Source organism: Anarrhichthys ocellatus, unplaced genomic scaffold, assembly GCF_004355925.1.
Source record: "Anarrhichthys ocellatus isolate YVR2014 unplaced genomic scaffold, GSC_Weel_1.0 scaffold150, whole genome shotgun sequence".
Classification (NCBI taxonomy): domain Eukaryota; kingdom Metazoa; phylum Chordata; class Actinopteri; order Perciformes; family Anarhichadidae; genus Anarrhichthys; species Anarrhichthys ocellatus.
Genome location: NW_022280180.1, coordinates 185,121 through 209,381, shown reverse-complemented (window position 1 = coordinate 209,381; position 24,261 = coordinate 185,121). Strand labels below are relative to the sequence as shown.

The window sequence follows — 24,261 nt, the reverse complement described above, 5'->3', positions numbered from 1 at the left end:
GCCATGCTGATCGATGCTTTGGACAGCATGCAGCGACTGGATGTTATGCACAGAAGCACAATCTGTACATCAGCACAGATTTATTCCCACTTCTGCTTTCCAAGCTGAGTTTCTTATCTGAGGGCACCTCATGCTTCTCTGTGCCGCAAGCATCTCGCTGCTCAAGGTCACATTTCAAATGTTGTCTTCTTTTTTCAACAACATGATACTGATTACTTTTTATGAAACATCAGGACTGAAATTGGAAAGCACAATGAATCAGGCGATATGATAATGTTTACATGATGGTGAGTTTTGATGAAACAATGTGGATTATTTCTGAAAGGTGAATATTTCATTCACAGCAAGTTCAACTGGGAGTTAGCTCCTCGTGTAGCAACTTACACTGCCTCGAGTGAAGCTGCATCATCTTGCTCCACTTGACTTTGAATGTATCCATGTTGCCTAAATGTTTGTTCTTTAGTGTCTCTTAGAAATAAGTCATTCCCAGAGGTAACAGGGGATTTGGTCCAAACATGAGCATAAACAAAAAAATCTGTAAACACAAATTATATTACATTCAGAACATCATAGAAAAACCGAAATTCCAGGTTGTTACTACAAAAAAAGAAATGATCCTTCAAGTTGGGCTTGAAAAGGGAAGATTTGTGAGACAGTCAGCGATCCTGCGATGCCTATCTGACATCATGTCATAGAGAGTAGCATCCAACACATCGCAACTTATAAAATATACCGTTGCTCAACCAGTGGCTCTACGCTTTAAACTATGACCCTCTACGTAAGCCTCTAGCACCAACTGTAGACACATGGGAGCGGCTTGTCAATATATGCTCATCACATAGATAGCGTCTTTTCTAAATACACTTCCATGTTCACAGGAAACATACATTTCAGCTCATTACGTGCACACTGTCTTCTAAATAAACTTCCAACGTAGGTTTACTTGATCTTAGTGATGTGTTAGGATTCCGTTTATCAGAAACACGTACAAACGTGAAACAAGTATTGTTAAATATACCGAACGGAAAATGATGCTGTGAGTTGTATTTGATCTGGGAGAAGAAAACCTTCCAGAACAACTTATTATTCTGTGTGTTACACCCACACAGACTGTAGAACCTCAACATACGGTACCAAGTAGTGAGTTCTGACTTGTTATTGTGGAAATAAAGGAAAATGATACAATGAACACTAGACTTGAAGTTGAGATGTCATCGGTCCAGTTAAAGACAAAAGCTGCTTTAACTTGCCATTCACAACATTTAGCAATGTGATGTCTATGAATCCTGCAGTAAGCATGCCACTGCCTCTCCACCTGCACTGCTGCATGACGTCCTCAGCAATGCACATGGACGTTTGCTTCCCCACCCATCGTCGCATCTCCTACAACTGCAGCTGTTTCTCTCTTAGGACTTGGCTTCCCAAATCTGGTTCTCTTGTCCCCTCTACCCCCCCTCCTTCTCCGGCCTCCTTCCTCTGGCATGCCAGTAAAAAATACAAGTTTGTCTGCATTCTAACTCTCAGCTGCTCCTGATGTGCATCTGTTACTACCTAAATGTCATTGTGGCGACTGAGTGACACATTCAGTCTCACCCTGTGTCATCCACCCATCAGGCCATTGTCCAGGCCAACAGGAGCAATAATAACATCATGTTTAACTGCTGACTCAATGAACTATTGTCATGACATTGTGACCGTCTTCCATGTCCTCGGGTAACTTCATGCTTTCTAATTGACTAATATAAGAACATGACGCTTCCCTCTGTGCTGGCCAGCACACTGATACCATCTAGTATCAGGATGTAGTACTAATCATCAACCAGCAAGCATCTCAGTCTTATGTGACTCCAATACATTGGAAGGCCTCATATTCACCTGGCAAGTGCAGATCAATATTTCTATATGAAATTGCTCTCCAGTTGTTAATCAGCATTAGTCTCAATCCCTTGGAATCCCCAAGGAGGAGCTGCATAATGAGGCTGTAGGGGTAGCCTCATTATAGCCTTTATGAGCTAGGATAGAATTATGAAGTGACGGCATGGATGTAAACACGCAACATGACTGGTTGACTGATCTCTAGTTTAGACATCGTTATGACCCTGTGGGGGTGTATTGCTCATGAACCTTGGTTCACTCTTAGCCTAAAATAAATAAACATGAACAGATTCATAATTCAACTTTATTCCATGTTCAAGTGAGAAATAACAGATCTTTGATAGTATCAGTAGTTGTAAACAGTACATTTATTACATTTGACCACAGAGGGTTGGATTTATGCTAATTAAGACTTGTGCATTCTACAGTACATATCATATTTAGAATATATTTAGGATAAATTGAGAATACTTCACAAATGTTGGCTTCACAATCTAGCGGGCCATTCCAGCTCCATACATAACCTCCCATAGTTCATTGCTGCCGAGTTGTCCTTACATTATTCCTGAGAGGATGAACAGTACAAACCACACACTTGTTATTGCACTCGTCACGTAAAACTAAAATGTTTGCTAAAGATTTAGTAGTTCCAATCCAGTACTCAGTACATTCAGTACATTCAGTGGTGATGTAACTGCTGGCCAGCCAAGGCTAACGCATCCTGTCTTAGTTCCCTACCTACTCCCACTTTGCTGTGGTAAGGATATCAACAGGTCATTTATAATGCTATGATGTCTACCAGTAAGATCTCTGACTATACCGTTTCCATTTACCAACACACACGGAGCTCTGTCACTCCCCTCTTTTGGCATCCAAATTGTAAGTGTTTCTTTTTGCACCCTTCATCCGGTACATCGACATCAAGATGCAAAGCTTGTTTATAGTCGTCAAAGCCAATCTTACTTTGAAAGGATTCAGCTAAGAGGCAAATATGGCTGAAACACTTGGCCACATTAGAGACAGGCCACCTGTGTGTGTTGCAAGAGGAATGGGGATATCAAATGTCCAGACCTGGCTTCTGCTGTGCACCTGCTGAAAATCTAATAGCACCAATAGATTCGTGTCCCATATGCTGCCATGCAATAACAGTTTGGCATGAGAGATACAATTCCCCCATGATTTTAGGGGCAAACCTACACTGAACTCTTTTTAGTCTTAATATGGCATAATACATGTTAAATATATATTTTTAGCATTCATAAGATATATTTATAGTATTTATTGGCAGTAATGGAATATAATATTCATATCTATGTTTTTATTAGTGTATAGTGTTAGTTTAGAATGAGTCCTTCATATCTACGTAGGGAGCTGGTCCTCTTCACAGTCCTTCATGTTGCAGCGTCATGTTTCTACAGGAGCCCAGAACGGACAAACCAAACAGCGACTCTAGAGAGAGACTGTCACCGTATTCTCTGGCATGTTTGGGAAGGGAGGAGTAAGCAGAGTGGTATTTGATTGGTTGCAATCCGCAACCTCACCACTAGGTATCACTAAATGCTACACACTGCTCCTTTAATGTAACATGTCAAAGAAGTTAACAAAAATGACAAAATGACACAATAAATACAGCATTTTCAAAGTAATTTGTGACTTTTATTAATGTAGTCATATGCTAATTAATTACAGCAGTGAGTTTATAAAGTCAGAATTCTCAGCGTGAAGTAACACGGATTCACTGATCATTGGTATTGATCAATTATGGAATCGACCTAGAAAGTTAACATCTTAGCTGTCGGGTTGCAAACATGTGAGTTGACTTTATTGCACCTTAATTAAACAGAGGTCCTCTATCATCAAAGCCACAGTAAAACAATGACCCTAAATGACCCTGCAGTTTGCCCCGAAATCCTCCTCGACAATCTTGTTGCCCCTTTCCAAAGCCCTCTCCCTCCTCGCCTCCTCCTCCTTTTCCACATTATGTTCTCCAGCGCTTCAGCCTCCACAGGACTCCGTCTTAATGCAGCTATCTGCATTTCTGAGGCCGCTGCTCCCCATGCCAGCAGACAATGCTGTTCTTGTACAAGCAGTGCCCAAAGAAAGAAATGCTCTCTCTCCTCCGCCACAGTGACATTCAGCCCATGCATGTACTCCAAAGCTCACTGAATGTTGTCAGTCATTTTTCAACCAACGTACTACTACTTTCCAGTTCTCAACTCCAGCCTCATCACTCCTACATTTTTTTGTTTTTTGTAAGTGAGAGGCCGAGTGATAGAATTTGTAACCCCGCTCTTTCCCCTCTGTAGTTAAACCAAGACCAAACCCTTAGAGAAGCCTCTGATCCACATCGTAAGCTCCTCGCGCCCGGATTCCAGCCCGCAGCTTAAATCCCACTTTGTGAGTCAGATTTGCGTGACCCTGTGCTCGGCTAAATCAAGAGAGCGACGGCTCCACTTATGCAACACAGCCGCGTCAGCATGTTTAACGCTCACACGGTACTGTCGCGCCAACTCAGACGTGGCGTAATGAGATCAGAGCGCCAAACAAGAGGGCTAACAGTAGGGGTGAGACTCCTTCAGTGTTCTCTCCAGCAGACTAGCAACACGGCAGAATCAAGGTGCGTTTTAATCCCTGTAGGTCCAGCAGGAAACCCCCAGATACTCCAGAGGAATCCAACTTCACGCCTCAGGCACAGGCGCTCAATTTACTCCATTTCCACGTGAACACGGCGAACACTAATTTAATTGTGACATGTAGTAGAGAAGAGCCAGAATAATACCAGGTAATGCCATTTTAACATCATGTGGCTCTGAGAGGGTGAGCCAAACTAATCAGTTGGTCCCAGACTGCAGTAGAGAGTTCCTGCAAGAGGGCTCTCTTCGGTGAGACCGAGATGCTTCAGAAAGGGCATTCAAAAGGTTTAAGGTGTTTATACGAGCATTTCTATTGCCTCTCAACTTGGTGACAGCCGAGCCGGCGGCTTGCAGCTAACGGTGCTACTGCTTGGTTCACACTTGCTGTAGTGACGGCGTCGAGGAGCTCGCTCCAGAAAATGAAGTCGTACCGGCTTTTGGTCGAATGTGAATGTACCGCAAGTTGTCACGGCGCTTTGTCATGAACCTCTACATTTCTGTAGCTAGCTGCCTGGAACTATTAACATGTCTGGGGATTTTACAAAGACGGCCAATTAGTTTTTAAATGCTTTACCAACCATTCATTAATGTGCACTATCAAATAAACCAATAACAAAAAGAAGAGCCGGAGGTCTTAAAAGTCTACATATGAGTCAATATTTTGCCAGCCAAATGAAATGAAGAGGAAATTCCACCTTTGTTTCTTTAGAATGTGTTAAATATGTTGCTTCCTTCTTGACAGTGCTTCTATAAAGAGAAGCTAGTCCAGGAATGTGAGATATGACTTTACAGTTAATTACAACTCCTCCTTGGCATTGAGGAAGTTGGTTAGTTGTCTTCTTGCTTCTTCACAGAATATTTAGTTTCTATGCCCTCTGGTGTTTCTACAAGTACGGCAACAAACAGCGCGTTGAGCATCAACACATTTGTTTGCCCCAGGGTGCCACGTACAAGAAGAAAGAAAGCTGAACAGTGCGAACTACAGCAACAGTGCTATCAGACCAAACAGTGCTTAAGGGGAACCATCGGGTGTGGGTGCTGCACTTCCACGCCGACAGACGGCGTTATCAGCTGTAACCGCCGTCTGAGAGCAGAGCAGAGCGCCGGCCGTGAGCTAACCAGAGGGACACACTCACATGCACTAAAAGCACGAGGGGCCGAGCAGCTCTGATAACAAAACACACACAGGGAGACTTCACTCTCTGATCAGGCAGACATTACTACACTATATCTTCACATAGACAATAGTTGCTTGATGCTATATTAATGCTCTGAATCCTTTAAATTGCACCTTTGAGGGATTATATAAAGTGTCATCCAAACATAGTCGTAGAGGGATGAGACACGGTTAAGATGTGAATTTCATGTCAGTTTGTCCTTGAAGGCGTTCATCGTGTTGCACACAGAAAGTGACGAGTTGTCATGTACTCTACAGCCTGATCATATCCCTGTAGTGTTCTGGTGGGACAACCTGACCCTGAACTATAATTCACTGGAAGACTAGTATTTACCCACTGCCTCAAGTTTAAACCCAGCTTTGGTAAATCAGGTGCTAATTATACAAAGATTCCATGTAGAATATGATACCTTTCAATTGTGTAAATCTGTTCGTCTAAAGTATTGCAAGAGGCTACGAGACCTTAGCCGTTTTTGCTAGCACTTCATTAGCGGGCAACACGCAGGCTGCTGTGGGCTGCAGCCAACAGCAGAACAATGAGAACCTCTCTGCTTCACTGTGCTCTCTCTCTAACATCTCACTTAGCTCCCGCTTATCTCCACGCACAACAGGAGCAACCACAAAACGTCCTCTCCAACTCTGCCAAGCAGAAGCAGGCTGTCCCTCACAAAGACATGGGCAGCTGACAAGTGACTGACAGCTTCACAGCTTCTAAGCATGCAACGTGTTCACTGACATCCAGTAAATGTCATTAACAGTCTTTCACCTCAGCTCAGCTCATTTTTCTTCAACGGTAGCACATCACAGTTAAACACTAAGGTGTCACCCAGTCCGTTACGGTATACTGTTCCATTAGGGTTAGGGTAATGTAGCTGTAAAAGCAGAAATGTCTCCACTGCAAGCAATACCAATGAAAGTGAGACATGATCTTAACAAATTGATCTTAAATGAATAAAACCACTGGACCTCTTGAAGGTAGGGTTATAATTGTCTTTTAATATGTTTCTAACTCTAGACTTTAGAGGTTAAAAATCGACTTAAACTAACAGTTATGACTATGTAAACCAAAGGGCAGAATCCAAACTGAAACCGGTTTTATTGAAGCATATTCATCGAGCAGGAACTGCCTCAAATCAATTGGCTTTTTAGAAAAATGACTGTGGGACAGTAAAACTGTTGTTGTTCATGCTCGACCACCCTGAGCAGTTCATGAACACTGGAGCACAGCACAAGCCAGGCCAGTCAAACATGCCTTCAGCCCAGTGGTCCCCCACCACCCCCTCCTCTGTGTCCTCTCACACCCCCTCTCTTTACACCCTGCAGTTCGTCGCGTGCCTCCTCGTTTCTCCATCCCGCCCACCAATCATGAGGTGATGGCCGGCGGCAGCGTCAACCTGACCTGCGTGGCGGTCGGCGCTCCCATGCCTTACGTCAAGTGGATGAGCGGCGAGGTGGAGCTTACCCGGGAGGAGGAGATGCCCATTGGCCGCAACGTCCTGGAGCTCACCAACATCCGGCAGTCTGCCAACTACACCTGCGTGGCCATATCCTCCCTGGGCATGATCGAGACCACGGCCCAGATCACTGTCAAAGGTCAGACGCACTCTGCCGCTGGGAGGGTGGGCGTGTCTGAGTACAAGGTGGAGAGGTGCAGAATTTGCTTGCAGAGAAGATAAGATAGGTGCTTATATTTGCTATCATTATTAAATGCTTTCATTGGTGATATGAAAGGTTGCGATGCAACATTTTCAGATTCTGTTCTGGAGTTTGAAAGAGTCCGGTTTCTTTTTTAACTTAACTCGATCTGTATGCAAGTCCAGGGCTACCAGTCTGAAAATGAATTCTTGACCATGGGAACAGTATGTGTGACAAAATAAGCTAAACTCAAATGACCTCTCACTAGCTTTCAACTGCACTTGAAAGCTCGAAGAAAACTAGTAAGTGGACCTTTAAGTTTAGATCATTTTGACACAAATTTATATTGAAATAGTTAATATTAAGTTTTTAATATATTACACTTTTTATTTTGAAATTAGAAATTTTGCCAGTTATCATATAGAGCGAACTCTAGACTAGAGCATAGTCTTTCATTTACAGAGACCCATCATTTCATCGATGGGTGATGACGGCAAGGACAAAACTTTAACAGGCAGTCACCAGCAGAACCACACCATCTGCCTCGACTGGTTAGGTTGAGAGGCAGAGATGCACAGCAACAATGATAATAACAATAACAACTCCATAAATAATATAGCTTTGTCTTATAATAATATAAAGAGTGGTTGTGGGCATCAAGCACAACCATGGCATGATCCACGGCAACCTGCAAACTCAACACTTCCTCCATGTTTAGATGTTTATTTCACCTATTCTGTTAGTACAACATTCCTGTCCTATGCTCTCAGTTAAAACTAAAACCTCTTGAACAAAAATACTGCTTTTCATTTGCTTTTTTATTTATATTGCTATTTTATTCCAATCTCGGTGAAGTTATTGCCACTTCGTCCATAGACATTCCACATTGAACGCCTCACACATACACGTACAGGCACCTCATGTCTCTCTTTCCAGAGTGGGTTTTTATTGTAATACCTGATGAACCTGATGAAGGTTGTGTGGACTGGGATGTTTAAAAAAACCAAGTATACCAGCAGTAAATGGTCTCAGCTTGTGGTGCTGAAGGAATTCCATGATATTAATATCATTAGGCAATCATATTTAGGCCGTTCAAACACTTTTGAATTACAGATGGTCTAATAAGTTGAGGTTGCCTCCGCATTGCCCCCAGCCGTAGTTACTCTGTCAGTGGCAGTGTGTGGCCTACAGCAGTAAACAGTGATAGCTGTCAGGCCATGGATGATGTCATCTATATGAGCACCTCTGGTTTGATACAGTTTTGTTCGGACACAGATACATGGATATTTAGATATTCAGATGTTGCCTGTTAGCCCTTAATCATGTCAACGATTATGCTGGTTACGATTAAGAAATCCATTTCTACAATATATTCATTTATGTGCATGAATTAGTCTTTTTTGTTGTTGCTCCAAGACACCTGGCGGGCTCCATATGAAATGGATAATAAGTTTTGTTATATCTTGTAAACATTCTGGACAGTAGTGCTCTGCTGTGTGGCTGCAGAATATGTATGTGCACCTCTGATGATCTCCAGCTGCGGTGAAGTAGGCTACAGATGGATTTACATGGCATTACACATGCTTGGCAACATGATACATGTGGGGCAGACGGGCTCCTGAATGACAATGAACTAGCAGTGTTGAAGAGCTCCGTGTTCTCAGAGCTTCAGTATGTGTTCCTTCAGAAGGTGACTGGTTCTTTCTGCTCTCTAACAGCCCTGCCCAAGTCGCCCACTTCCCTCATTGTGACAGAAACCACGGCCACAAGTGTCACCCTAACCTGGGACTCTGGCAACCCAGAACCGGTGTCCTACTACGTGATCCAGTACCACGCCAAACTGTCTGACAATGGCTTCCAGGAAATAGACGGAGTGGCCACCACCCGGTACAGCATCGGCGGCCTCAGCCCCTTCTCGGAATACGAGTTCCGCGTCATGGCCGTCAACAACGTCGGCCGGGGGCCTCCCAGCGCCGTCGTGGACACCCGCACAAGCGAGCAGGCCCCCTCCTCGCCTCCTCTTCACATCCAGGCGCGCATGCTGAGCTCCAGCACCATGCTGGTCCAGTGGAAGCCTCCGGAGGAGCCCAATGGCCAGATCAGGGGATACCGGGTCTACTACAGCTCCGATCATGACGCCCCGCTCAGCGCCTGGCAAAAACACAACACAGATGACAGCCAGCTCACCACCATCTCGGGCCTCACCGCGGATATCACATACAGCCTGAGGGTGCTGGGCTTCACCTCCGTGGGAGACGGGCCTCCCTCTGATGTTCTGCAGATCAAGACCCAGCAGGGAGGTGAGAACACACTCACTGTGTCGGGAACACTCGTCACATTGCATTTCAAGCGGCGTGCCGCTGGCTCCCATTCTTTTCCAACAGAAGTATTGCCAGTAAGAAGATAATAATTATGAATTTACTTCAGTTAAAGTAGCAATTCCACAGTGTAAAAATACTTAAAATGCTTTTTTGTTGTCGCTTTGGAATAAGCTGCAAACACAACATTGGTTATTAGCCTCATGGTTATTAGCATTAGTCTGTGTTGACCTGATGAGTCAGTGTAACTCCAGCTTTAGCTGTGTCCCAGTTCAATAGCTATACAATCATTGTGAGCAAGATTTGAGTTTTCAATGTTTTCACATTACAAAAGTGGCAGAAGAAAGTTCACTCAGAACAGTGTACACTAACACACTTGCACAATGCACAATGAGAGGCAACTCATAGCTTCAAGCACAGATAACAGTAGGACTACTGTTGTTGGATGATTTATCATCCCAGAAATATGTGCGATAAACACTGTAATTGTCATTTTAAGAGCATTTAATATAGAAAAGCATAATAAAGCAGGTACACCCTTTTGAACAGCAATGCACTTTGAATTCTATATATTATATATATTCAGTATATTCAGACATTGGAATTGGAACGTGAAAGAAATATTTCAATATTGTAAATAAGTAAAACAAATCAAACCAAACAACCAAAATAAAAAATAAAAAGTACTCTTGGCATCTGAGGACAAAAATATGCACACATAGAACATATGTCCTTTCAATGGAAGGAGAAACTCTGACACAATGTTGGCAAAAATGAACAAGCCGACGACAACAACAATATGAAGGTAATGTCAATATATGTTACAATAATAATAATACAGTAATGTCTTTATATTGCACGATAAGACGAGAAGGTAAAATAAATATCGAGGGCATGTCCATACATCATACAATAAGTTGATACGTTGTGTTTTAAGTTGTTAACTTAAAAAATGTCATGTTGCATGATGAGTCGATAACTTAAAAATGATAGAGGTCATGTCCATATATCGTACAATAAATCGTTTACTTAAACACATATATAGAGGTCATCGTATGATAAGTTGATGATGTAAAGATGATCGTAGGATAAGTCAATATTATAGATATGGTCCAGGCTACGTCCATATATCATACGACAAGTAGATAACGTAAAGATGATCAAAGTCATTTCCATATATAATACTATAAGTTATAAGCAGTAATACGGTAAAGAATGGGTTGGGTTTATATTGCAGAGTCTCAGTATGATTGACTTTACCTGCAGAGGTATTTCTTTGTCGATTGATGACATGCTGTCACAAATAGTGTAGTTTAGACTTAATAAACTTGGTCATTGCACCTCTGGTGCTCTATCTTTTAGAAACACCAACACCGACAAAACCAGCAGAAGGACATAACCGACATAGTCATCTGCACTGCTGCATGTAGCACCTCTAACATACTGGAAGTGTCGTGCAATTAGAGCGCTGCGTCGTGTAGATTGATGCCTGACTGTTTGCATCCTGCTGCACCAGTGTGTCTGTGGAGTGGAAGTTATTGGTAGCATACAGTGTCTGGGGTAAATGTAGCCACACTGTGTTTAACTCACATCGTTTGTGAAACTGCAGAAAAACAGAGCTTTAATGTGAAACATTAGTCTGTCAGATATCCACCAGCTGGGATGAGCACAGTGGGGTCATTGATGTGCAGGATACTCAGGAGCATACAGTATGAGTGTGTGTACTATGAACTTCTCACACACTTCATCCTCAAGGACAAAGTAGAGGAATAATAATAGTATTTCATTCACAGAGAGCCCGTTTCCATGTTCTCCACTTGCTCTGCTTGGCTGGAAGAAACATGACACAAACAGCAGGGCTGCAATGGTAGATAAAGCCACCCAAATTCAGCTGACCCACTTTATTTATTTTTGGAATAGAGTTCAGCACCCTACCAGGCTGACATAAATCATGTTGACTTAAATGCAGATTACAAAGTCTGGTAACTAGTATCACACTGAGAAGGATGGGCTTGTTTTTATGAGCACATCGCTGCGATTAATGTACAATTTTCCCAAGTTGTGGCATCTATTATGTTTCTGTCTACTTCATGGTATAATCTGGAGCAATGAGCCGTTTTCCTGAGCTTGGGCGAAGAATCACTGGTTTATGATTTGCTACTTTTATAGGAGCCTCCAAAGCAACGCATGCAGGACAATCTCTTCAAGCATTTGTTTCTGTAAAGAAATAACAGAACACAGTGGCTTCCTCACTGATCGTGAAGACTCTTCTTTAATGAGGGGATGCTACTGTCATTTCTTCTTCTCATGGTACTGATTCTAAAATACACCACATGTGATATGTTATTACAGTTAGATACAGGTTAGTTGATGGCAGCCGCCTGATCGTTCTTATCTTTAACAGTTACCTCTCAGGACTTTACACAACCTGGCAGGTATTGGGGTCAAAGTTGTCCCAGTGTAACCCTAACATTACACTCGGAATGACTTAGGCTTCAAAACACAATGTACTTGTAAACAGACTGGTCTCACTCCCTAACAGACTAACTCCTCTGTAAATCCATCTGAGTGACTTGTAGATGCTCAATGCAACAGATGGAGTATAAAGCAGCGGTGGACTCATGCTGGCAGGGGCAAAAACAAAGGAAGAAAAAGATGTTTTCTAGCATGCAGTGCAGCCTATATGGCACTGCATCATGTTTTCTCCATTTGAGGGCATCCAAGAGGACACTTAATCATGTTTACTCCACCAGAAGATCACGCTAGAGGCACTTCACCCTGTTCTCTCCACTGGAAGGGCATCCAAGAGGGCACTATATCATATCTTCTTCTGGAAGGGCACCCTAGAGGGCACTTTTCTGTATTTCTTTTGAACCTTGAGGCACCAAGGCCCCCCCGGCCAGCAACGTTATAATTTTAAGCTAAACTATGATGTTTTTTTCAACCCTAACCAAGTAGTATTGTTGCATTAACCTAATGACTTCACAACATTAACCACACGCCTTCCATGACACTATGCAAAAGCCTTCCCAAGCAGCAAAATATGACGAGTAGGGATGAGATCACATTGCAATAAAAGTGGGCGTGGTGTAGGTTTTCCCACAGTTGGAACAAAAGCCAAAGGAGAGTGGGGAGATGTCAATCAAACACAGTGTGCACACACCCATACCGCCTTTATGAGAGCTCTACCAGTGTACAGTGTAGGGGCTTTAAAGCGGCATTAACTGAGCTTTCAGTTACTTTGGGGCAGTGGAACAAAACACAACACTAACAGAAGCCATTCTCAGATCAGTTGTAATGGCTGCTGCTATCTTGTCTCACCTCAGCTCCACCGTACGGAGCCATAAACTGAGAAAGATGGTAGCAATTATTAAAGCCACGAGCAAGCTTCAAACAGCCAGAAAAACACCGGTCTCGCTGAAATGATGGTTATTTAGAGAAGCTGTGGCCCCAATATTAGCATAGCACACCTCAGTAAATTCCTGCCACTCACGGACATGAGACACTTTCTGGATCTAAAATCACCTCAGAGGATTTGAAGGTGATGACGTCCTTTATACTTACTCAGTTTTGATGCTGCTCTGAATACTGATGAGTATTGACTGCAGCATCGCCCGGCCTCCCACTTCACCTCCTGACTCCCTTACTTTGTGTTTCCTCCTCTGAATGCACCCTTTCACCGTGTCTGTCTCCGTTCCTGTCTTTCACTCTCTCCATGTCTTTGTTTCGGCCTCCAGTTCCAGCTCAGCCGTCTGGTTTTGAGGCTGAGGCCGAGCTGGACTCACGCATCATGCTGTCATGGCTTTGGCCTGTCCAGGATCCAATAATTGGCTTTGAGCTGCTCTACTGGGAGGAGAACAATCCCACAAACAAGGTATATACCACCTTAAAATATGACTCTTCCAATGAGGTAGATTGATGGGATTTTACCCTAAAATGTGTTGAAAACCTTTTTGTTGTGTGTGTTTCTTTATTTCTTTCATTGTATTCATTCTTATGTGGCCACCTAACACATTGTTTGTTTGTAATTGACAATTTCAAACTACAACCCTTTTTCCTCTATTTCCATTTGTTATAGTTTGACCTTTATTTCCCACAAACGTAGCGTCGAATCAACAATGGCATCAGTTCCTTCGGATTCGATTTGTCTCAGCGAAGCATGTGAGAAGATGTTAGTGAGTTGGTGTGTTGGTTTTGTTCCTGAATTCTGGGACTGTCAGATGAAGCCCCAGATTGTAATAGTGTATCCAGTAGTTAACAGGGGGGTCAGTTGTGTGCGTATGGACCGGGGCCTTCATGATCTCATGGTCTCTCCACAGCATCATGCCACTTTCGACCCAGCAGGCTCCTATGCAGTTGATGGTCTGAAGCCAGACACAATCTACATGTTTTCCCTGGCTGCAAAATCTGAGATGGGTTTAGGAATCTTTACGCAGCCTATTGAGGCCAGGACTGCCCAATCCAGTAAGTACTCCAGCCTTCTACTGTCACTCTGGTTCTGCTTATTTGGTCCCGACAAAAAGGAAATGTAACGATTCATTGTTGCTAGTACTAGTTCTAGTAGGTTTTATGTTTAAGTGAACCAAATAGCAACAAACCAAGAGCAGTAAACATGAAGTCATATCGGCTGACAGGTGAGTCACTGGACTGCATTGGTGATGTCATCCTGCATCATCAGCGCCACATGGACACCATGCGGAATCCAATTCAGGTGGCTGACAGCAGGTCATGCTGCACTTTAATGTAGGATTGTCGTACTTGTGTGTGTGTGGGTGTGTGTGTGTGTGAGACCCACCCCTCTCTCTCCTGCTAACTTCCCAGCTGTGAGCAGCATCTGATGCTACCACGTGTAAATTAAACTGTAAGTTATTTGTTTTTAGTATTATTTGTGGCCTGTGTTGACAGCCGGATTGATTCAATTAGCAACGTGTCTGTTCTGTCAGACATGCATGAAACAGACACTCTTTTGTAGAAGACAACATTGTATCATAGTATTGTGCGTTTAAAGTCTTGTAATGCGGGAAAACACATTAGATAATGTGTGTCGTGGTTTAGACTTCACCCAATTTGGCATTTACAGCACAATGAATGCAATGAATAGACACATACATAGATGTATTCAGTGTGTCGCTGTTTCACCTCATGCACAGCAGGTCTGACACATTTCAGTCACTCAGGCTAGAGATGGCAACATATTCTCTCTTACCCTAAAAACAGAATGGACCCCAAGTAATGAACTTTGCTCTCTCTTTGACTATTTCCCCAACGTGGCACGTGCTGAGTCCGTATGAGTGCAACAATGACGTCAGAGCAGAAATAAATTACACTCCCTCTTCAGGTTGTACGGGGTCATTTCTCAACACACAAAATTTGGTTTGGGGACCAAATTTATTGAAAAAGATCTCAGTATTTATTTCCAAATAAATATCTTACCAGATAATCTGCTATTTGTTGGCGTTTAGCCATCAAAAACAACATTTTCAGTACAGTCAAAAAACGTACATAAATAGCACAAAATATAAATATACATTACATTTATAGAACCACAATAACACAAAATCAGATGTATTCTAGCATTTCGTTACTGTTTTTGCTACGCTACAAACATGCGGTGAAGCCTAGAGAAAGCAAGAGAAAAAGAGAGACTGAATACAGCTCAAAGTTCCTGCATAATTGAAAATCGTTCCGTTATTGCGGAGACACAAGGACCATTATTCTGGCCAACCAATGCGGTGTTGGACGACAATCTGGTCATACGGCCTAGGCCAGGTGGAGCTTAGCTTTGTAACACTGACTCCCAACTCAACCTGCTGTTCTAAACCAGCCTGAGCTGTGTGTGCTCACACTATTCTAGCACCACACCAGCCGTGTTATTGCAGTTTCAAGCTCGCAAAAATGTAATTACCAGCGCAGCATTAATTATGTGAAGTCATGCTTGATTTTGCTGAACATGCAACTCAATTACAAAGTTCAAGCACCAAGGCGACAACAAAAGAAAATGTCAGGAATGTTTTTTGTCAGGCGTAAAATCCGCTGCTTCCCAGGATCCATCATTCATAGGCACGCTAGTACTGCTTGATATTTCTATATTTTTCTGCTTTCTGCTGCCCTTGCGTAACAAATCACCAGGCGTTGCACACTGCTTATTTTGACAAATAGTCTAATAAAGGCGGCGAGTCGATACATACCGCATATTATGATGTAAGACCGAGGAAACACAAAAACGCTGCTGCACGGAGAGACAGCTTTCATCACTGTCATGTTTCTTCAAAATGATAGTTCATCATGTGAAACACGGCAACCGGTGTTGCCGATGTGCAGGAATGTCCCACACTGACACTAATGCTGCTGAACACCTTTCATTCAGAGCTTGACTGCATAGCTAGCGATGGATCTGTGCCTCTCTGGCATGCTGGGAGATGTGGAATTGAACCTGCAGTATTTATGACAGTTCCCAGAAGGAATCTAAGCCCTCTCTCTTGTTTTTACCTGTCAGGAGAGAAATCCCTGCGCCAGCAGTCACGCCGCAGACAAACGACTTTAGTCGCTCTGATTTTCAGTCTGCCATCACTCCTCTGGCAGCCAAACCCACCCGAGTCAGGAAACTTGCTAACAGGTGTAAAGACCCTCACCACCGCTGTCACTTACTGCTTGTGTCACTGCCTCCATCTTTTCATCTATCTGCCATCTTTGTTCTGATTGTTTACAGTATATATACTGTATATATTAGTGCTGGGCAACGATTAAAAGTTTTAATCACAATTAATCGCATGATCTTTTTGCGATTAATGGCATTGTTATGGCAAAGTTCAATAATGAATTCAAAAGTAGTGTATTGGTATTTTTTCATAACCCTGTTTCGGGCGGCGGTGCATCTCCCACTCGTGGATCTCTGTCTCTCTGATCTATTCCACCCCCTGCATGGATGTATCCAAAGGTGCTCGTACGTGTGATGGAATTACGTCTGTTCTTTTGCGTCTCTTTCAACTCATCACAAGCGCCTCTGCTGCAGGGCGAACAAACCAGCCTCCAACACTGTTCAAACAGTAGGCTCGCTGGGTCCACACGCTCTGCTGGGGCTGCCAAACCACAGGCCAGCCCGATAACGGTCCCCTGTGTTATCTCTCCCACCTGCTCCACACTCATCTCAACTGTTGGTTTTGCTGCTGTACTTGATTGAATTCTGCTCTTGTGTTTCATTGTGCATACATGCATTCATCTGTAGTGTGCATGTTTTACTTTTCAGTTGGCGACACTTCACACTGTGTTGGTAATGTGTTCACGTGTTGTTTCACAGGAAGGTAGCTAGAGTGTGAAGTTTCGCCCTGGTTTATGTCTGCCCTCTGGACTGTGAGGATGAAAACACAAGCTATAAATAAAATATGTTTAAAATTTATTTCAAGACAACAATTAAGCATTCGGTTTCAACCACATCTTCTAAAAACAAAACAAAAACATTTATGTTTTTCCTCATTAAAAAACTATTCTGGTTTATTTCTATAGTCCTATTGTCATAAGTTTAGTCACTGGTGTAATTGCTTATGATACCATTGCATTCACTAATGTTTCTGAGATCTGCTAAAAAAGGTCTGATGGCTACTGTACTCACTGTAGTCTGACTCTTTAGAGAGGGGTCATAACCAACATGTCAGATGTGGAACCTGGATCACTTAACTGCTCGCTTCTTGCCGCGTTGAACTTCTCTTGCTGCATTCCCAGATCTCAGCATTTGGCATATCATAACTGAAGAAACATGATGGACAAAACAACAAAAATAAGACTACAGTTGAGATTAACTGTTTTTTTTAAAATAATTTTAACCAAACGACACCTGGAACTGCGAACCCAAGTCTCTTGTGTCAAAATCCTAAACTTTGCAAACACAACCCCAAACCCCTCCATACACTCCTAGAAATAATGGTTCCAAATGAATTCTTACTGAAGGGCTGAGGTTCTACCCAAAACCATGTGCTTCTGAAAAATGTTTTTTTCACAGGTTCTTTGTAAGACTAAAGGTTCCATCAACAACCATTTTCATCCAAAGAACCCTCTTCTCAAGAAAGAGTTTATTACTGGGATTGATAAAAGCCTAGAAGCCCCGAAAAAACTGGAATTGGAAAACCATGATTGTTGTGAGTTGCACTGCACCACATCAGCCCCGGCCATTTAGGGCTCTATTGAAAGCCTTGGAATATGAAATGGTTCTTGGCTGAACCTCCTGGTTGGGTTATAGATGAAACCCTTGGATGATAAATTGGTTCTCAGAAGAACCCCCTGGTAGGGTTCTTGTTAGCAACCTTAGAGGGTGGAAAGCTTCTGAATAGAACCTTCCGAGAGAGTTTTGCGGTGGAATCATAACACCATTGAAGGGTTCTCTGTAGAACCTCTCATGAGGGGTTCTAGGAAGAACCTTTATAAAAGGGTACCAGTAATCTTAAAGGGTTCCCCTAGACAAGTCGAAGAACCCTACATAGTTGAAGATAGCACCTTTACTTCTAAGAGTGTATGACTTCTGTGCAGTATAAAGATTTCACACTTCCTGGATTAGGAAAAAAACACATTGCCATTGGACATTAGACGAGCTGCAATTACGTTTCCTCCAAAATCTAATGATAAAGCAAGGTCCTAGCATAAACACAATGTTAAGGACATAGACTAGCAAGTTTACATAGTCAAACTTGACTTGTCTGTTTCGGTAACATATAAACAGATTATCTCCCAGCAGTCCAGAGGGTCAGTTGCTCTGTCTTCCATTATCCACCCTGCTTGACCATTACCCTCCCTCCTCCCCTCCCATCAGCCCCCTCAGCCCCTCCCCAGGAGGTACGCTTGCTCAGCCTCAGCTCCACCAGCATCAAGGTGAGTTGGGTGGCACCACCCACAGACAGCCGCCACGGGGAGATAGCGCTCTACTCTCTAGCCTACCAAGCACTCACTGGGGAGGATGTGGAGCGCCACCAGGTGTCAGGGATTGGCGCTGATGTCACCAGCTACGTGCTGGAGGATCTGCAGAAGTGGACTGAGTATTTGGTGTGGTTGAGGGCTCACACTGATGTCGGGCCTGGCCCGGAGAGCTCCGCAGCCTGCAGCAGAACCAAGGAAGATGGTATGTTGATGGCATCAAAGGGAACAGCCTAGGGCTCTCTGGAAATACTAACTCTCCAATACTCACTCTGCTCTTCTCCTTCTGCTGCAGTTCAGTATTGCAAGCTCTCACTGAATGTGTGTTACTTTAAAAAGCAGTGAAATACTTTTACCTAGACACATTAATTAAATTCGTAGCTGGGAAGCTGCCTCCGGGTCCTAGACCCTTGACATATTTCTGATAAATTTGGTTCGGGAACATGCACCTCTGAAACACAGTACCATCGAAACCTATAACAATTGTAAAGCAAGGCAGTTGACAGTAATGCAATCCACATCCTGTGAGGAGCTACTGGCAGCTATGGACTTGGCTTAGGTGATTGTGAGACATCTCGGAGAGGCAGCTGTTCAATGCTTTGACTGCTAGAACCTGCTGGAACATCAGATCTATTAGAGAATTTTTCTTCATTGAAAGAAGAGCAAAGAACGACACTGAAGGCGTTCCTCCACGGTTAACAATATTTTCACTCTTTTGATTGACAGATGTTTTTTTACACATTCCTATTCCAGTGAAGGATTTTCAGATAGTTATGTGTAAGAAAACCTCTGGCGAGTCAGGTTACTGCAGCCCAGGAGTCAAAACTCAAACTAAGGTTTCCAGTGATTGACATGCAAATTAGGTTCGAATACAGTAAAAATGACAATAAACTGCCTTAATTTCAACAAATATTGTTTGATTTTTGTATAATCAAAAAGCGTGTGCCACTACAGTAATTAATGAGGTGCTCAAACCCTGACAATTATCCCTAGTAACTCTGTTCATATGAGATTATTATTCAGCATGCGATTTACATCCAGGACCAACATTCAGTGCCATTGCAGGAGGTGGTGTAGTGAAGGGAGAGGAGGTGGAGGATCATGTAATGCATCCAACCTTCATGTTACGCAATCCTGCTTTTTATCTTTATTTTAAAGAATTGTTCAAAATCAACATTCCGTCAGGGTTGTATAACCACATCAAATTCAAATTATTGTTGATGTTTTACATGCCAAATCTAGCAATGACATTACCCTTCTGTAATCCAATTTTAAGCCCATTTTGTGATTTGAAGTCACAGCACTTGTTGGTGCAAATTTCTTAACATTTTGTGATTCTGCTTTGTGAGACTTTAGCTGCCGCTGATCTCTTGCCTGCCTCTTTCTTCCAATCTGCCTGTCTTTTTCCCAGCATGATGATGTGGCTTTGCTGGGCTGCTGCCCTGCTGGGCTAAGTGGACACAACCCAATCGGCAGGAAAAAATGTGGGCCTTGTACGTTTCTGCAAACCTAGGATGTACTTGATGTCAACGTTTTTGCATTCGGTCAAAGTCAAGTGACATAGTATATCAAGCAATCGTTATTAAAAGTTACGCGTTAAAATAACAAGTATATTAAGGAAGAAAGTCCTCCATGACGGGAGGGGATGTGAATTGGTCAATCAAACAGGACTTTCACTCAGGAGACCGCTGAACTTGTGACTTGTAACTTGTAACTTGTAAAAAACATTTGCCAAGGCTGGTTGTTCTATATTTACGCTGTTATGTTCTCACAGTTTTACGTTATGTTGTTACGTTATTAACTCTTTTTTTCAAACCATAACCCAGCAGTTTGGTTGCCGAAACCAAACCAATTGTTTCACAACGTTATCCACGTGGCATTCTGTGTTTCTGCTAGCGTGATGCGAGGCTGATATGAAACATATTTGAGAATCGTCGACCTTCTATGTATCCCGTGTTGTGCTGAAATGCACAGTGCCAATATATTTTCTGTTGACTGGCTGTCTAGAGAGAAGCCTGAGCGGGAACATGACATGTTCTTTTTCTGCTTTCAGTCAGATAAAAGTCAGAATGGCCACTGTGATTCAGTCCGTTGGGAGGTTCTGCCATTCGTAGCACACACCCATTATTACTGTCACTGCTGGAGACAACTCAGAAGCAGAACGCAGCACAGCCCAATGCTCACAGCTATACGACAGACACCATTACATCAAATCCTTACAAGCGGATTCACCTTTTTTTGTGGGTGCACAATTGGCCATATCATGACCAATGAGAGTAAAGAGTAATGGGCTCTTTTGTGAAGTCAGTAGAGGAAGTCAAAGTATCAAAGGCTAAGTCCTGGACAATATCAGGGCGGCTTAGAAAGTATAGCAGCATAGTGTGGAACCTCTCCTCTGTGAAAGCTCACTGTTCTGACTGGCTCAGGCTTCTGACTGCTTTCACATGAACTCCATTTTCCTGAGTCCTTTTTTTCATTTTCCTCTTAATCATATTAGTCTTACGAATGTCAGGATCCATTTGATTGCCAAGTATTGTTTAAATTGTTCGTGAATGAATGGTAATTATGAAAGGAAAATGGAAAGAGAGGGTGATTGTGTGTGTGTGTCTGTATGTGTATATATATATATATATATATATATATATATATATATATATATATATATAGGTGTGTGTGTGTGTGTGTGTGTTGTTAAGTCTTATAGGCTCTTTGTTTGTCAATTTGTTAAAATGATTGAAGCAGTCTGAACTAGTAAAAAAAGAAAAAATTAAGAAATCTCAAATGTGTTTCTTTCCCCACTCAAAAGCACTGTGGAAGTCAGTGGTGGGTGGATAACCGAATGAATACCTTATTTTTGTACAGAATTTTGTTTTTATTTAGCCATGAACCATTTAAACCTAATGCTTGATCATGACCCAATTATTTAAAGAAATACTTCAATATTTGGGAAATATGCTAATATCCTAATATCCTGAAATATCCTTTCTGAGAGAAAGATGTTCAGATTGATATTATCAACCTTGTGTCTGTGTTAAGTACAGAGCTGGAGTCAGGCTGTGGTTAGCTTAGCTCAGCATAAATGCTGGAAGCAGGAGCCAATACCTCGAAAGCTCACTGATGGATGCCAGAATTAATCATGAACATCCAAAATATAAGCAAATGATAACCAAATTATATTTTAAACCAAAGTGTTAAAACAACAAATAAACATTGTATTTTTTGTGCTTCATATATATGTCAAAGCGGTTGTCAATGTTTACAACTTTCATGAGAGGACGTAATGGAACTATCTGTACGGAAAAGAAAAAAAAGAATTGAGGTAACAACACTCAGGTACCCTTGTGTTCTCTCTACGTTAGACAACGGTAACGTTGAGTTGCTGTGCTAGCTAGCAGCGCACCTCTCTTTAGTCTGTCTCGTGCTAACATTCTGCCTGAAAAAAGTGAGAGTGTAATACAACTACTTGTTTTGTAAAGCCCGACTGCAGCTCTGAAGATAACCGAGTCGCACGTGAACAAGCGTTCGTATGAGCGTGCACCTTCGCCAGGAACCACTGTTCAGAGTCCAGACATTATATGGGCACTCCACACAGACGTACATAGTTTGCCCTGAACACCGCTCGCTCCTCTCACTACTCCTCCATCATCCAATCTGGCTCCAACAACCCCAAAACACTTTTCTCCACCATCAACAAACTCCTCAAGCCCATGGACACCATCTCCACCTGCTTCACCACCAACAAATGCAACTAATTTCTATCCTCCTTCAACGACAAAATCATTGCAATACACAACCAGCTGGTAGCCCCCTCCCCAGGTGGCCCGGTCGCCCATGGTGCGGAGCTTGGTGTTGGGGACCCGGAGGAGCGAGTTGTTTGATGATCTGAGGGTGCGGTTGGAGATTTGGGGTGTGATGAGGTCTTGAAGGTAGGGAGGTGCGTGTCCATTTATGCATTTATATGTGAGTAGTAGGACTTTGTAGTCAATCCGGAATGAGACAGGGAGCCAGTGTAGAGAGTGCGAATGGGTGTTATGCCAACAAGAAGGGCTTCGGTTTTGCTACTGTTTAACTGGAGAACGTTGTTGCTCATCCACGCCTTTATCTCCCCAAGACAGGAGGTGAGACATGACATGGCTGCAGAGGGGCTTGGGCTAGTTTTGATGTAGAGCTGTGTATCGTCGGCATAACAGTGGAAAGACATCCTATGTCTGCTGATGACACGACCGAGGGGGAGCATGTAAATAATGAAGAGGATGGGGCCGAGGACCGACCCTTGCGGAACACCACAGGAGACAGGGAGCAGTCTGGACTTGCATCTTCCCAGTGAGACATATTCAGTTCTGCCTGAAAGGTAGGACTGAAACCACTTGAGTGCAGAGTCTGATAGTCCAATGGTGGTGTGGAGGCGCTCTAGGAGGATAGTGTGATCCACTGTGTCAAATGCAGCAGTCAGGTCCAGGAGGATGAGGAGTGAGGGTGATCCGGCATCGGCTGTCATCAGCAGGTCATTCGTCACCCTGAGCAAAGCTGTTTCAGTGCTGTGGGCTGAACGAAATCCTGACTGAAATGTTTCAAACAAGTTGTGTTTGAGGTGGTCCTGAAGTTGAGAAGCAACTACCTTCTCTAACACTTTGGACAGGAAGGCGAAGGTTGGAGATAGGCCTGTAGTTGGCTAGAACCTCCGGGTCCAGGGTGGGCTTCTTGAGAAGGGGACGGATGACAGCAACCTTGAGTGCAGGTGGGACACAGCCAGACTGAAGGGAAAGTTTAACAACTTTGGTGATCAAAGGACTGAGAGTGGGGATATGTGATTTGAGCAGAGCAGTAGGAATGGGGTCCAGGGTACAGGTACAGGGTTTCATTTTTCTGAGGATTTCCTCAACATGGCTCTCCTGAACCTCAGCGAGATGTAGAGGAGACAACACACTTGCAGGTAAGGTGTTGGTGTCAGAGGGAAGCATAGATGGAGAGCTGGACATCAGAGAGCGAATGTTGTTGATCTTGGATCTAAACAAGTCAATGAAGCTGTTGCATTGCTCCTCTGTAGTCTCAGTTGAAGAGGATGGTTGTAGCTTCAGGAGATGGTTTATGGTTGAAAAAAGCTGTTTAGAGTTGCCAGGGTTTTTATTGATTAAGCTAGAATAGTACTGTGAGCGAGCATCTTTAAGGGAGTTGGAGTAGGCCCTTTGATGCTCACGGAAAGCCTGTTTATGGACAGTGAGCCCAGAGTGTCTGCAGCGTCGTTCCAGAACACGCCCAGCTGTTTTTATTTTCCACAGCTCATGTGTGAACCATGGAGCGGAGCGTGAGAAATTGACTTCACGTGACTTGACAGGGGCATGGAGATCAAAAACACTGCTCAGGGATGTATTATGGAGTTCCACTAATTCATCCATTGATGCAGAGGCTGGGCAGGTGATGAGCTGGAGATCCGTGGTCATTGTGGCTGAGTCAATGCTTTTCCAGCTCTGGAAAGACATTTGACGTTTAGGTCTAATAGTAGGCAGCACAAAAGTCAAGGCCATTGAGACCACCTTGTGGTCGGACACACCGAGATCATAAACCTGTAGGTTACTGATGGAAGCAGAGTCAGTGATAACCAGATCCAGAGTGTGCCCCTTGGTGTGAGTGCGAACCTCAACATGCTGCTGCAGGCCAAGGCACTCAAGCACACTCAGGAAATCTGCTGCAAACTGACAGGAGGGGTTGTCGACATGGATAT

At 43.2% G+C, this 24,261-nt stretch overlaps 1 protein-coding gene across 14 annotated transcripts in view; it reads left to right on the top strand.

Moving 5' to 3' along the window:
• The window catches only part of ptprfa (protein tyrosine phosphatase receptor type Fa), a 319,373-nt gene that overhangs the window by 163,892 nt on the left and 131,220 nt on the right, over window positions 1-24,261 (top strand). For 9 of the 14 annotated variants that reach the window (XM_031877820.1, XM_031877814.1, XM_031877812.1 and 6 more), the window contains 5 exons: window positions 7,009-7,278; window positions 9,039-9,620; window positions 13,376-13,512; window positions 13,958-14,102; window positions 18,439-18,744. In XM_031877820.1, coding sequence (XP_031733680.1) covers window positions 7,009-7,278; window positions 9,039-9,620; window positions 13,376-13,512; window positions 13,958-14,102; window positions 18,439-18,744 — 1,440 coding nt within the window. The remainder of the gene's footprint in view (window positions 1-7,008; window positions 7,279-9,038; window positions 9,621-13,375; window positions 13,513-13,957; window positions 14,103-18,438; window positions 18,745-24,261) is intronic. The other 5 variants (XM_031877821.1, XM_031877819.1, XM_031877818.1 and 2 more) reach the window with 1 other exon arrangement.